Source organism: Hemiscyllium ocellatum, chromosome 37 (genome assembly GCF_020745735.1).
Source record: "Hemiscyllium ocellatum isolate sHemOce1 chromosome 37, sHemOce1.pat.X.cur, whole genome shotgun sequence".
NCBI classification, from domain to species: Eukaryota; Metazoa; Chordata; class Chondrichthyes; order Orectolobiformes; family Hemiscylliidae; genus Hemiscyllium; species Hemiscyllium ocellatum.
In genome coordinates this window covers 38,805,206-38,820,948 of record NC_083437.1, presented here as the reverse complement: position 1 = coordinate 38,820,948, position 15,743 = coordinate 38,805,206, and the positions used below count along the sequence as shown (strand labels likewise).

Here is a 15,743-nt window from a genome sequence, read left to right as displayed (position 1 = left end):
TCGGTGCAAAAAATTTTAATTCCCTTTATATCTTCGAAGGGTTTACCTCTTGTTGCGATCTCACTGATGATACATCTTGTGGTTCCATCATCATGCTGGGCCACCCTTAATTTTCTTAGCTCAAGTACATAACTTGTATTGTTTAGCCATGATGTGGAGGAGCTAGTGTTGGATTGGGGTGGACAAGGTTAAAAATCACACAACACCAGGTTATAGTCCAACGGGTTTATTTGGCAGCACTGGCTTTCATCCTAACTACCTGATGAAGGAGCAGCGCTCCGAAAGCTAGTGCTTCCAAATAAGTCTGTTGGACTATAACCTGATGTTGTGTGATCTTTAGGAGAAAGTGAGGACTGCAGATGCTGGAGATCAGAGTTGAGAGTGTGGTACTGGAAAAGCACAGCAGGTCAGGCAGCATCTGAGGAGCAGGACAATCGATGTTTCGGGCATGAACCCCTCATCAGATGTGATTTTTAACTGTGTATTGTTTTGGAACGAGTAAGAGGACTATTAGGTTATTTAGCTGCTTAGTGAAGAATTGATAATATAAATAAAGCTATAATTCTCTCAGCTATAGATCCACAGGAGTAAATTATTGACCAAAGATAATGTAATCAGGAGATTATAACAAGATTGCAATGCAAGCATTTTTGTTTTAACCAGTATCAAGCAGCTTAGCATTAATCTGATTATCACTGTACTATGATCACTTTGTCTGAGTGTCCCTTAACCCTTCAAGTAGTGTCTACATTTGGCCTGATTGATTGCATCGAAAGTACAACAGAATTGAAGGAATGGATCCAGATTAAATTTGATTTCCTACAGTGCGGAAACAGGCCATTCGGCCCAACCAGTTCACACCGACCCTCCAAAGAGTAACCCACCCAGACCCATTTCCCTCTGGCTAATGCACCTAACACTGTGGGCAATTTGGCATGGCCCATTCACCCTAACCTGCACATCTTTGGACTGTGGGAGGAAACCGGAGCACCCGGAGGAAACCCACACAGACACGGGGAAAAACACGCAAACTCTACACAGACAGTTGCCCGAGGTTGGAATCGAACCTGGAACCCTACTGCTGTGAGGCAGCAGTGCTAACCATTAGGCCACCATGCCACCCCTAATCTACATTGGCACTGCTGCAACATTCACCTAAAGGATGGCCCACAGTTTTCAGTCAGTCAGTAATTCATGCAGTAGTTGGATGCTCTGGGGAATGTTATAACATCAGTCCATTGCAAAAACCTCACAGTAACAATAACTTCCATTTACATAGCATCTTTGACATAGTCGAAGGCTTTAAGATGAATCTACAGGATCATTAATTGAACAGCATTTAACAGGAGGATAGATGGGAGGATGGGCACAAGAATTTGGATCAAAATGACTCATATTGAAGGGGTAGAAAGGGGGAGGTGAATGGAAAGGCTTAGGGAAGGAACTACAATTCTAACAAGAGGAAGCTTCTCAAAATTCTCATTTAGGTTCTCACAGGACCAACATAGTTTGCTTGCTAGACCATTTCCAAACCCACTTCCTGTTTTTCTAATTCTCCCTCACGTCTCGTCTCTTTCAATCCAAAGGCCACAAATAGAAAACTGTGCAAAGAACATTTTTAAATATAGGAAGCAGAATTTCTTAACTCAAATGAGGTCATTTTCAGTGTTTACGTGTTTCTTTTTGGCTGCGTATATTGGGGCACATTAAGCATGTTATTACCCGGTCTTTTACAGAGACAGCAAAGAGGCTCCTGACTGAGATTCAGAGTAATAGCTCCCAACAACCCTTTGGTTTCTATCCAAACAACCCAATGCCTGGGCTTGGAGATTAGGTGTGAGCATTTTCAGTGATGCTCAGTCACCATCACTTTGATGGAAGAGCTGTGGGGATTCAGCAATAGTGTCAGTTGGCTGGGAGGGACATGTGGGCATTCAGCCAACATTGGGCTCATACACAAGTGACAAAACAGCTGGATCCAGTCAACACGTATCAGATCTTCATTCACACTCTGGCTCTTGTGGCATAGTGGTAGTGTCCCTTACTCTGATCCAGAAAGCCTGAGTACAAATCCTACTTGCTTCAGTGGTATGTCAAAACACTGGTTGATTAAAAAATACTCGCCTCCACACATTAGCTTTGCTAATAGGGATGTTTGGGTAGTGATCTCAAAGGAAATTAGCACTCTTTTTCTCCATTGTTTAAAGGTACTTAGGCCTATTTTATTTTTATTATTTCATCCAATATGAAAGTCACTGACTAGGCTACAACTTATTGCCTGTTCCTAAGTTCCCTGGAAAAGTTGGTGGTGAACCATCTTCTTGAATTACTACAGTCATTGGGGTTCAGAGACATCCACAGTGCTGTTAGGAATTTCGGGAATTCCAGGATTTTGATCCAGTGACAATGAAGGAATGGCAATATGTTTCCATGTCAGGATGGTGAGTGGTTGGGAGAAGAACATGCATTTGGTGGTGTTCCCATGTAAGTGCTGCCCCTTTATCCTTCATGGTGGTAAAGTTCGGAAGGTGCTGTGGAAGGAGCATTGGCGATCTTCTGCACTGCCTAATGTAGATGGTACAGATTGCTGAACCAGTGTGTCATTGGTGGAGAGAATGAACATTGAATGTGGAGGAAGGAGGGCCAATCAACTGAGCTGCTTTGTTCTTGCTGATGTCCAGCTTCCTGAGTGTTGTTGGAGCTGCACCCAACCATACAGACAGGTGGAGAGTATTCCACTGTGTATCTGACCTGTGCCTTGTAGTGATGGATAGGCTTTGGGGAATCAGGAGGGGACTTGGACCAGCCTTGGACTTGTTAGCAAGAATATTTATATGGCTGGTCCAATTCAGCTTCTAGTCAATGATAACCCCCAGAATGTTAATAGTGGGAGATTCAATTATGGTAATGCTATTGAATGTCAAGTGGATTTGGTCCGATGCTCTCATGTTGAATATGGCCATTGTCAGGCACAAAATAGCTCATTCTAACAATACTGTGGTTCTTCCTATACCCCAAGGACTGCAACCGCTCAACGCAGCACCTTACATCAGCTTCTCCAGGGTAATTAAGGACGGCCAATAAAGATTAGCCTGGTCATGTGACCCACTTTCCATAAACAAATTTGTGTGGCACAAATGCTACTTGCTATTCATTAGCTCAAACCAGGTCTTGCTGCAAATAGACACAGAGGTCTTTAGTATCTGAGCAGTCACACATGGAGCTGAGCATTGTGCAATCATTGGTGAACATCCCCATTTCTGACCTTTTGGTGAATTGAAGGTCATTGATGAAACAGCTAAATGTAGCACATTACCACTAACTCAGTATTGACCAAACACTGCCTGGAACTTTGCTGGATCAATACCATGCTGGATCATTAATCAAATGTTATACTTGCTGATTTTCATCATTCAAACTGAGGTAAATTCAAGAGCATTCCCATTCTATGGTCTGTCATGTATCCAGTCTCCCACTATGATTCCTAATGTCAAGAATAAAATGCCTCGATGAGAAAACAATATCGTTCCATGTTTCTCTCCAAGATACAGACCATTTGCAAAAAATGCTGCTGCTTCTACAGCAGTGACAGATGCGATGTGACGAGGTTTGGAATAACCTTTCTGTTTGTTTTAGTTTCACAATTAAAATTATAGCCATACTTCTACTGAGAGCACCAGGGCTGTTATGTCAAGGTGAAACTAAAACTCTTATTCCTTGACAAGAGGGGCTACTTATAGCAAAATCAATAACACCATCCGAAAGAAATCCAGCAGAGCTGACATGGAATGGGTGGTGGGACATCACCAGTGTACAGCCCACAGATCAATGTCCATTAACTTTAAGTAAATGGAAGAAAAAAGCATCTTTCGCAACGCACGTTTTCTGTGAGTTCTGCTTCTTGTTGAGGGTGTGGGAGTGGACGATTCTCTGTTTAATAGATTTCGTTGCTTGGTATGAGCACTTGCATTAACCTGAAAGAAAGAGGAATATTGTGCGTTGGTGTCCTTGGATGCCCTTGGATGTTCTAACCTGGAACCCAGGAAGGGTCTAGCCTGGTGCAAGAGTAGAGCGTGTTTTCCACTGCATCTCCAGGGGTAGAGCAGTTCTGAGGGATTTCCAGGGTGCAGTATGTATTTTAGGACCTGTCCTGTAACCCTGATTTGGAAAAAGACACAAATCATGCCCCTAATTGCACACCATGAGAGAATAACATCGGGAGTCGAAATAGGTTCCTTCGGCACTGACATTCCAGGATGCCCCACTGAAGAATGTTTCTGGGATACAAACGAGACTTTTTAAAACAAAGTGATGATTGTATATTTTACCTGATGAATATTTGCACTAATGCAGAGTTCAAGATTAAGATCCCTTTCAAATCCCACCAGGGAACTCTCAGGCCTTCTAGAGTGTCATCAAAAACAATAAAAGAGAAACCAGGTCAGGAGAGACTAATGATCAAATGTGATGTTTAACTCAAACATTCAGAACTAAATTAAGTCAATATCGACTCGTGCATTGGTCCAGCAAGCTCTTTCAAAAGTTAAAGTTTGAGATTATTCCATGCAAACATTTGTGTAATGGTAGATGAGTAACACAGTCAGTAAACAGTTCATATTAGATTATTAGGTATTTTAAAGAGGCCACATCCTATCACCAATCACTCTTTATTCACAAATGCATAGCCTTTGACAATAGCACTGCCTCTCACTGAGTCAGGTATTCCAGAGCTCAGTATCATTGATATTCATCCTTTTGTGCTACGTGGGGCTCCTTGATTGGACTGGATTAACAGCCCCAGTTAGGGAACTCATATTCTATGAAAACTGAAAGAACTGTGGAAGCTGTAAATCAGAAACAAGAACAGAGGTTGCTGGAAAAGCTCAGCAGGTCAGGCAGCATCTGTGAAGAGAAATCAGAGTTAATGTTTCGGGTCCAGTGACCCTTCCTCAGAACTGGACCCGGAACGTTAACTTTGATTTCTTTTTACAGATTAATCCTGCGATCCAGGTAGTATTCTGAGGACCTGGGTTCAAATCCCACCACAGCAGGTGATGGAATCAGAATTCAATAAAAATCTAGTGATGATTATGAAACCATTGCCAATTGTCAGGAAAACCCATCTGATTCAGTAACAGGAACAGAAACAGCCATTCATACCTGGTCTGGCCTACATGTAGCTTCACACCCACACCTATATGGCTGGCTCTTAATTGCCCTCTGGGCAATTACGGTTGGGCAATAAATGCAGGCCCAGCCAGTGTCATCCTCATCCTGTGGATGAATAAAAAGAAACCGTGATTCAAACCCAGTGAAAGGAGGGCAAGGTATATTCTGTAACTGTGTCAATGGCATGCAAATTATCTCTTTTTTTATAGCAATTAAAATGCTTTTTCGGTGTCAATTTAAGGTGTTTTTGACTGGAAATCCATGTGTTCCAATCACATTGTAGGACGTGCATTCAATATCTAATCTGGCATTAATTTAGTGCAGTGATGGTGGAGTGCTGCATTGCTGCAGGTGCCATTTTCCAGATCAGGCATTAGAAGCAAGGTCCTGTCTGCCTGTCCAAGTGAAAATCAAAGATCCCTCGGCATCATTTAGAGAAAGGTAAGGAGATCCCCTGGTGTTGTGGGCTGTTTTCAAACCCCAGTGACAGATTAAGCAGTCATTTATGGCATTTCCTCACTGAGTCAAAATTGCCTCGAACCACAACAGTGACTATGATGAGTTAATAAGGTTTCAAAAAGCAACATGGATTTTTTTTTGTACCAGATTCTTGCATCATCATTTGTGTAACTAGTGGTGTAGCATTTTGACTTTCAAAGTTTAGAAAACACGTTTGTCTTAATGTAAAGTGTAAGCATTAATATAATGCACAATATTTTGATCAGCAAGAAGGTAGTTTTTAATCTCTGTATATAACGTTTGTTTTTAAATATGCCATAATTGGATTAGTTGCAGTGACCACCTCATGATTAGAAGCCATTATAAAATTCAACAGGTAATAACATTGTCTTCCTGATAATGTGTCCAAAGTCCAAGGTATCAACATTAAAGACATTCAAGATTGGGATTTCCAAACTACGAACTGAATCAAGAAATCATGGAAGGATCAGAGGTTTTGCAACAATCTACTAAAAGGAAAGGGGTGAGTTCTCATTTTACTTGATAATTTTCTGTGTGTTGTCTATTGTGAGTACAATGAACTGCTCTTCTGATATGCACTGACATTTTCTCTGAACTTTATCTGTCAGGTTTTCTTATCAGTATCACAGAACAGCACCCACAACAGCAAAATTGTACGGCAGACTGAAAGTGTTAAAGGGACTCTTGAAAAAAATACTCAGCAGATCAGGCAATTGAGTTAGTGGATGTGATTTTTCAGTCACTCATAGGGGCTGAGGTGGTCCCTGGGTGTGTTTTGGAAATATTGCTGCCAATGTTGTGTCAGTGCTCTGTCATTTCCAGAACGCGAGAGGGATGGGAAACTGGGCTGGGGGGGAATAGGTTGGAACCCACTCACCTCTAAATATAAACCATCATTCTCCCTGGCCAGGGAATGCCAATTTTGAGTGCAATTTTCAAACTGCTGATCGTCACAGCCCACACCGTCTGGTGCACATTACTGCACACCTTTCCCACCCACTTGGAAGAAATTCCACACTTAATATTGCATTCAGCAGCTTCTAGAGCTCTTGTGATGCACTGGTACTGTCCCTACCTCTGATCCAGGAAGCCTGGGTTCCAGTCCCACCTGCTCCACAGGTGTGTATCAACATTTCTGAACGGTTTTGTTAGAAGCCAAGGGAACAGAGGAGTCCTTGTGGCACAATAATAGTGCCCCTATCTTTGAGCTAGGAGACCAGGGTTCAAGTCCCACTTGCTCCACAAGTGTGTAATAATGTTTCTGAGCAGGTTGGTTAAAGCTGATCAGTAGCTCAACTCCATTTATCAAATTTATATTTGCTTCATATTCCTTGATTACCTTTAACTAACAAGAAATATTGAACAATTTCAAATCATGAACTCTGGCCTCCATTTTGATTTTCTTTTGCCTAATGCTGGCTGTATCCTCATTTCATGTTTTTTTCGTTCAGATATCCCTTACTCTGGACTGAAGCTTTCCTTCTTTACTGCATCCTTTATCACTCCCTTTGCTTTCTGGCCCATGACATCTTTTGGCATTTATCTGCCCCCACCCTCTACCCTAAACCAGACTCTTTCTTTTGTACTTCATCCAACTGTCCCCTTTCTACTTCCCTTCCCTTCTGAAGAAGAGCTGAAATGATAACCATTCATCTCCATAAATGCCGCCAGATCTGTTGAGTATTTTGAGCACTTTCTATTTTTATTTTAACCATAAAATAATGTTTCCCTGAGGAAAGGATTTTGACAATGAGTGTTTCTGTTTCTGATCAGATATTATTGGCCTTTAGTCAATGATTTGTCCACTTCGGTCAACCATGAGGCTGCAGCCCTCTGATGAACTGTCTCCTTTCTTCCACAAGATAGTAACAACACCCATCATGGCTGCTGTCTGCCTTGGAGGGTTGTATTCTACAGGCCTGCCTCCTCACAGATCTCAGTAACATTACTCTGATACGAAACTCATTTGTAACCCAATTGGATGTCTGCAGGGAAGATGAGGCACATGAGGAGCACAGATATGACACAGAGAAGAAATCCAGAATGTGGCTGGCATTGGGCTCCAAAGCCCCGACTGAAAATTGTTAAAGTGTTTCAGGCTGATGACAGAACTTGAAATAGTTATAAATCCAACAGTTTACTAGAAAGCTCAAGTGCAAGAGTATTTTGTACCTTTCAAAAACAAAATGGGAAGTCCCTTAAATCATCAAATCCCTAAGTGTGGAAGCAAGCCATTCAGCCCATCAAGTCCCCTTCAACCCTCTGAAGAGCATTCCACCTAGACTCACCCTCCCCCACCACCCTATATTTCCCATGGCTAATCGACCCAGCCAGCACATCCCTGGACACTACGGGCAATTTCCCGTGGCCAATCAACCTAATCTGCACATCTGTGGTCGGTGGGAGGAAACCAGACATGGGGAAAATGTGCAAACTCCACACAGACAGTCACCGAGGGTGGAATTGAACCCAGGTCCCTGGTGCTGTGAGGCAGCAGTGCTAACCATTGAGCCTTAGCTTCATCTTAAACCATTTAGGCCAAAATGTCCCAAGATACACATATGAGATAACCTTGTACTGGGAGCAGCTGCAGTGGCTGGAGTGTTCCACAGACCTGAATGCCCCCAGAATATATATCCAGAATGAAGGTGGGGGAGTGGGCTTACCTGTCCACCAGTGGGAACTAGCGAATCAGCCTCATTAAGGAGATCATTATAAGGTCACGTCAGAGGCTGCTCAGGGTTTTCCAGTTGATTTTGAGATCCCAGAGAAACTGGAGTAGCTGCTGGGTGGTAGAGCTGGGTGGCAATGCTGAGGAGGTGGGCAACTATCCAAGGTGGATCCTGCTATTTCTCATATTAGATCAAGAGACTCCATCTGAAGGACCTGATTCCCTGAGTCAGCTCGAAGCAGCAAGTTCTGTTCTTCTGCTAGGCCATTGAACATTGAGGGATTCTGCCCTGTGATCACTGCACTTCCCAAACAGGGTGGAATTCTGATCCCATTGGAGACTGACAATGGGATCCTGGAATTTGCGGTGAGAATCCTGCTCCTGCTCCTGGTCAGCAGTGGGAGATGTAGACATCATTTTGTGTGCATCCCTCATTGACCTTGAACTGAGCAGCTCCCTCAGGCTATTTCAGAGGAAGGTTAGAGTTAACCATATTAAAGGAGTCATCTGTAAACCACACCAGGGAAGGATAGCCATTTCCTTCCCTAAAGGAGTTAGTGAACCAGGTAGGATTGAGGGCAAATTGTAGTTTCATGGTCATCAGTACTGAGGCTGGCTTTTGTGTTCTCGCTTTGTTAAGTGATTTTGAATTCCGTTTAGTAAAATGTAATCCCACATCCTGGAAGATGAGCACAACCCTCTGAGTTACTGGGCCAGTGATATTACAGCTATCACATGCTTGTAAATACATATGTTTGTAATACATTGGACCATAAAGTTGATCTAGAGTCAAACCACTAAGTTCATTTGATGTGTGTACCAGCTACAATATGCATTGTAGGAACTTACCAGAGGACCTTTAACATCTTCCAAACCCACGACATGCCCTTTGTTTGAGGTGTGATGACTCTCAGGTTAAACTCACCCCACTGCTTCTCTCTGGAATAAGACAGCAGCTCTATGGTAGTGATGTTACCTTTACCATGTAGAAGGACAAAGGCATCAGACACAGGGAAACACAGTACCTACAAGATCCTCTCCAAGACACTCACTTGGAGGTATATTGTCGTACTTCAGTGTCACATGATTAGAATCCCGGAACTCCCTCCCTAACAGCCAATGTGAGCAGACATACACCTCAACGCCTGCAGTGGTTCAGGAAGGCAGCTCACCCAAACATGAATAATAAATTTCTGGCATAGCCAGTGATGAATGATAAAAAAAATTGCTCTTTTCACAAAAGCTACAACCAGTCTATTTTAACTTTTCTATTTGTTAATTTTTAAATATCCTGTGTTAGTTTTGCCATTTAATTTGATCACGTGATGTGACGATGTTGCTTTTCCCCAGCGACTGACCAGAGTCCTGGCCTTTGCTATTCTCGTGTCGACATTTGGATCTTCCTTCCAGTATGGTTATAACGTTGCAGTTATCAATTCTCCAGCTACGGTAAGTAATTAGTACATTTGTAACCCTCATGCTTTACTCCTTCCAAGGATTGTTCAGTGGTCTTCAGCGAGCAATGTAAGTTGAGAAAAATGTTCAGCCTGTGCTGGTTTCCTGGCCACTGCACCAGTGTGTTCAGTCTTTCCCTGTATATTGCTTATCCTTTTTGGACTCCACATTTATTTCCTGAGTGCCTCTCTGTCCCAGTACCATCATGGGTTAATGTTTTTCCCTTTTTCTCACTTCCACCCTCCTCTCAATGTAAAAACATTATAGAATCACTGGTGAGGTTTCTGGTCAGCCTGGTTTTTGGTGATTCGGGGGCAATCACCAAATCTGCTGGAGGGGCAGTTTCTGGCCTCGGGGTGAGTGTTGATCGAGCATCAGCGGCCCATCACTGAGGTAACTCCTGTGATAAAGCCACGCTCCTGTAGAGTGATGGCTCTGACCTTGGTGCATCAATGTCAGTGTTGTCGGTCAGCAGGTTCAGGGCTCATGGTGGAGATGGTGCAATGAAGATGGTCTCTTTCAGCTTCATCCCTTTATTCTTAAATTATTCAAGTGGGGCTGGATTGTGACGACAGTTGAAGCTTTTCGCTGTATCTTACTGTGCTGTTCAATATTGAGTACGAGTGCCAATCAATCATCATTTATTCTTTAATTGTTCTGGACTCACCTGCAGGGGGAAGCATAAATTATCCACCTTTGTCTTGTCACCACCTTTCAGGATGGTATATACTTCACGTCACCCCTCTCTTTTCTGAGCTCCAGTGGAAAGAGTGTCTGAGAAATTTGGCTGTCACTCTACAGGTGCCGTGGCTTCATCATGGGAGCCACCTCGCTGATGGGCCGCTGATGCTGGGTCCACACTCACCCCGCAGCCAGGAACTGCTCCTCCACTGCTGCCCCTGAGTCACCAAAAACCAGGAGCCTCCCCTGCTCCGGACAACCAGAAATCTCACCGATTGAGTTTGTTGATTGTATAACCTTTCCTCATAAAACAACCTGTTCAATCCAGACAACAATCTAGTAAACATTCTTTGAGCTGCTTTTGACACATTTCTGATGAAAGGCTTTTGCCCGAAATGTCGATTTTCCTGCTCCTTGGATGCTGCCTGACCTGCTGTGCTTTTCCAGCACCACTCTAATTTTGACAAATTTATATACTTCCCCAGTAATGGAGACCTAGACAGTCTACAGTATTGGAGATGTGGTCTCGACAATTCCCTATATCACTGAAGCACAATATCCTTACTTTTACGTTCAGTCCCTCTCAAGCAAAAGTTAGCATTCCATCAGCCTTCTTAGTTACTTGCTGTATTTGCATGTTATCCTTTAGTGACTCATGCATTAAGAATGATTTGGAGACACCGGTGTTGGACTGTGGCAGACAAAGTTAAAAATCACACAGCACCAGGTTATGGTCCAACAGGTTTATTTGGAAGCACTAGCTTTCAGAGCGCTGCTCCTTCATCAGGTGGTTGTGGAGAATAATTTGCTATAAATTCTGTGTCTTAGTCTCCACAATCACCTGATGAAAGAGCAGCGCTCCAAAAGCTAGTGCATCCAAATGAACCTGTTGGACTATAACCTGGTGTTGTGTGATTTTTAACTTTATGTTGTATTTTCCTAACACCTTGTTTTCTCTCCACCTGAGAGTTCTGCAGTCATTCTCCATTTCGTAATGTGTTGCACTCCACAGGAAGCTCCAGTTCTAGTTACTTGTGCTTTCGATGAAGCCAGAGTTTTCTGGATAAATAACTGTGACATCTTCTACTGAGGCTTCAGTGCTATCTCACCTAATAAATGGCCCATTTTATGGAACTGCGTTCTCTAGTCTCAATGTTTTTTCCGTTATTTTGATAAAAGCCAAAACTTACTGGATAAATAAATTGTTCCAAATGTTGGCTTAAAGTTGCAGAAATTAAACTCACTAATGAACACAATCATGTAATTACAAACTGGGAGAGTTAGTAAATGAAACCTGTGTGACCCAGTTATGAATCTATCATCTGGTATCATCCAATTCTGCTGCTTGTAGCTAACAGCAAGACTGAGGCCAAATGCTTGCCTCAGAATAACCCAGTGCAAGAGAATCAATTCACTCAAGAATATTAAGATAACTGAACTGAAAAATGCTATTCATCATCATACACCTATATATTTCCCAAGGAGCCCATCCCCTCAAAACTTGCAATAAATGATATGTTACAGCAAATGATATTGTAAAAATCAGTGAACTGCTTAATGAGACTTCCAGTTAATGAAACAATCTCTTGCTAAGGTTAGCTACTTGAGTCGCAGTGCACATTTTGTGAAATTAATATTTTGGTAATGCTACATGATTATTGTAAGAAGTAATGACAACTAAAATTTTATAATTCTAATATGTATTGAGTGGGAGTGTTCCACATTTATTTCAAGATGAATCAGTTGTGTGGAAGGTGATGAAAGAGAGAATATGTTCGCTTATGACATCTGAATCCTAGTTACTGATGGGGCAAGCCCTAAATAGAATGACAGTCTCTAAATAATATTGGGACAACATTTGCTTGTGAAATGGAAGGTGGTGGATTTAAACCCCACTCCACAATTTGGATGTATGATTGCAGTAAGCAATCAGTGCAAGGATTATTCTCCATTATGGGTGATGCCATGCTTCTGATGAGAGTAAAACTCTTTGTCTATTCAAAATGCCATTTGATGAAGAAAAGGGATTTTTTTTGCCCAATGCCCTGGCCAATTATTCTCCCTCAACCATTCTAATTAAACTTATTATCCGATTGCTTAGCTTATTTGTGTTGAACTGAAATGTGCCTCAGTTGGGTAGTGTGCTGGAAATCAAGTCCCAGAATCATCACAAAAATTAATGATTTTATAAAACTGTGCAAAAATGTATCTGGCTTTTAGACCCAAGTTGACAGAAAACACAGGCCAGGTCTCTGTGCTGAACAAGAATGACTATTCTTTACAAATCAATAGATTCTAGAGACAGGTAAACAATTTTGATTTATCTATATGTAACCCTACTCATAAAAACTCCTTGATAAAATTCTTCTCGCACAAATACACGCTCACGCGCACACACAATCACACACGTGCACACACGCATACAATCGCACACACGCAAGCACATGTGCACACGCACACACGATCACACACACATAATCAAACATGCGCACACAATCAAACAAGCAGACACATAATCACACACACACGATCACATGCACACACACAATCACACATGTGTGCCCACAATCACACACTTGTGCACACGTACATATGCATGCACACACGCGCACACAATCACACACGTGCACACACAATCACACGTGCACACACACACAATCACTCACACACGCAAGCACACATGCACACGCACACACGATCATACACACATAATCAAACATGCGCACACAATCAAACAAGCAGACACATTATCACACACACAATCACACATGCGTGCCCACAATCACACGCTTGTACACACGCGCACGCACATATGCGCACAAAATCACACACGTGCACACACAATCACACATGCACACAATCACACATGCATACAACCACACACATGTGCACACACAACCATGCACACATGCACGCATGCAAACACACAGGCACACACACACGCACACAATCACACACGTGCACAGTCACATGCACAATATAGCACATAATCACGTACACGCACACGCATGCAGAGACACACACACAGGCACACCCAGATAGACAGACAGACATACAGGCAAATGTCATACAGGCAAATGTACTTACAGACAGACATACAGGCAAACGTACATACGGATGGACACACACACACACACACACACACTCTCACTCTCACACATATTCATTCACACTCTTGTACACACTCTCGCACACTCATTCTCACTCATTCTCACACACGCACGCACACATGCTCACTTACACACACACTCTCTCTCACACTCACTCTCTCACACACATACACGCACTCACACACTCACTTCTACACATACACTCTCTTACACACACGCTCAGACTCACACACACACACTCTCTCACACTCACACACTCACACACACTCTCACACACGCACAACCTCACATTCACAGACACACTCTCACACATTCAGTCACTCTCACATACACACACTCTCACTCACTCACACACTCTCACTCTCTCACACTCTCATTCTCGCACACACACTTTCTCATACTCACTGTCTCACACACACTCGCACTCACACATACTCACTCTCTCTCTCACACATACACTCTCTCACACACACTTGCGCACATGCACACACACTCTCACACTCTCTTTCACACACACTCTCTCACATTCACACTCTCTCTCACACACACACTGTCTCTCATGCACACTCTCTCACGCACACACTCACATGGACGCGCACACTCACTCACACGCACACCATCACACTCACTCAGTCACTCTCACACACACTCTCACACACACTCTCAGATACACACACTCACACTCTCACTCACTCTCACATCTCACACTCACGCACACGCTCTCTCTCACACACACACACATTCTCTCTCACACACACACACACATACACACACACTCTCTCACACACACACACACAAACACATGCACTCACACATACAGATAGCCACAGACAAGAAAGAAACAAACAGAAGGCAAGACTGGGAAGGCAGATCCCTGTTTACATGGTTTGCTGAGATGGCTTGTTACGCTGCGTTGCTCCTTAATTCTCCTTCTCCAGATCCTTTCACTTGCTTGCAGAAAGCTCAGGGTGACTGGTTTCTGCTTATAATAGTCTCTGGCTTCCTGGTTAAGAGGCACAGTTGATAGAAACAGCTGATGGAATAACAAGCTGACATTCCTCAGGCTTAAAGTGTTTTCTCGTGCAGAGAGAAGACATGGCTCCTGCCTTTGGGGAGATTTACTGGCTTCCCTCAAACATTCACATCTCCAAATTTTTAGGCGTTTGGAAGCTGAGCACATAACTTTTAGCGGGCAAAAGACCTTCATCATTAATAACTGGTCACTATTCTATGGAACAATCAGCTATTTGTTCCCTACCAAAACTCCATGTATACCCGCCTTTGACTTCAATTCTCCTGCAAACCTCCCCCTTCCCACCCCCACTGCTTGAACCAGCAGCTGTGTAAACAGCAATTACAATGAGGGTCAGGTAACTTGCTTTTTAAAACGTGGCAATCCTTCAACACAGCTGAGTTTTAAAACAGCTATTTTCTCATTTCAGTCCAAATCAAAAATATTTTTAAAAAGATATGGTCTTTACATTGTGTGGAACTTGTCTCCTTTTAGAACCCCAGTGATTAAAATTCTGAAGTAATTTATTGGGTGCAAAGTACTTTGAAACATCCAAAATATCTGAAAGAAAGGCCCTAACTGCACATTCTTTCTTTCCTGGGAAAGAAACAAACTGTAAAGCTATCTACCATGGCAGCAAGCTGCCATAATTCTGTTCTGAAGATGTGTTTCTGATCACCATTGCACACTGCAAGAGTAGGAAAAAATGACCCTCAACTGAAAATGTATTTGGAAGCACTATGTAGCTAACAGTAATTAAATCAAACCTGCAATTATAGAGTTAAATGTTGTACATTGTTAGAACTTTACTTAATGTTTTATGTCTTACAGTACATGCAACAGTTTTACAACCAGTCTTACTTTGATCGATACGGGACATACTTGGATAATAGTTTTCAAACTGTGTTGTGGTCTCTCACTGTCTCCATGTATCCACTTGGAGGGTTTTTTGGATCCCTTATGGTTGCCCCACTGGTAAATAAATTGGGCAGGTGAGCAATGAGAGGTCAGCACACCACATAAGGAATATTTAATGGCTCAAAGTGTTTACAAAGCAGTCATCTGAATACAGGTAGGTTCAAGATGACACACTGAACCATATAATTGCGGACTGAACAGTCCCTGCTATGGGGATGGCATGGTGGCTCAGACATCAGCATTCCTA

The 15,743-nt window shown here is 42.7% G+C and overlaps 1 protein-coding gene across 1 annotated transcript in view; it reads left to right on the top strand.

Annotated features, from left to right (window-relative positions):
• Nucleotides 1–6,106: 6,106 nt before the first annotated feature.
• The window catches only part of slc2a1a (solute carrier family 2 member 1a), a 46,137-nt gene continuing 36,500 nt past the window's right edge, over nucleotides 6,107–15,743 (top strand). The window contains exons 1-3 of the mRNA XM_060852138.1: nucleotides 6,107–6,151; nucleotides 9,671–9,769; nucleotides 15,410–15,570. Of these exons, the coding sequence (XP_060708121.1) occupies nucleotides 6,107–6,151; nucleotides 9,671–9,769; nucleotides 15,410–15,570 (305 nt within the window). The remainder of the gene's footprint in view (nucleotides 6,152–9,670; nucleotides 9,770–15,409; nucleotides 15,571–15,743) is intronic.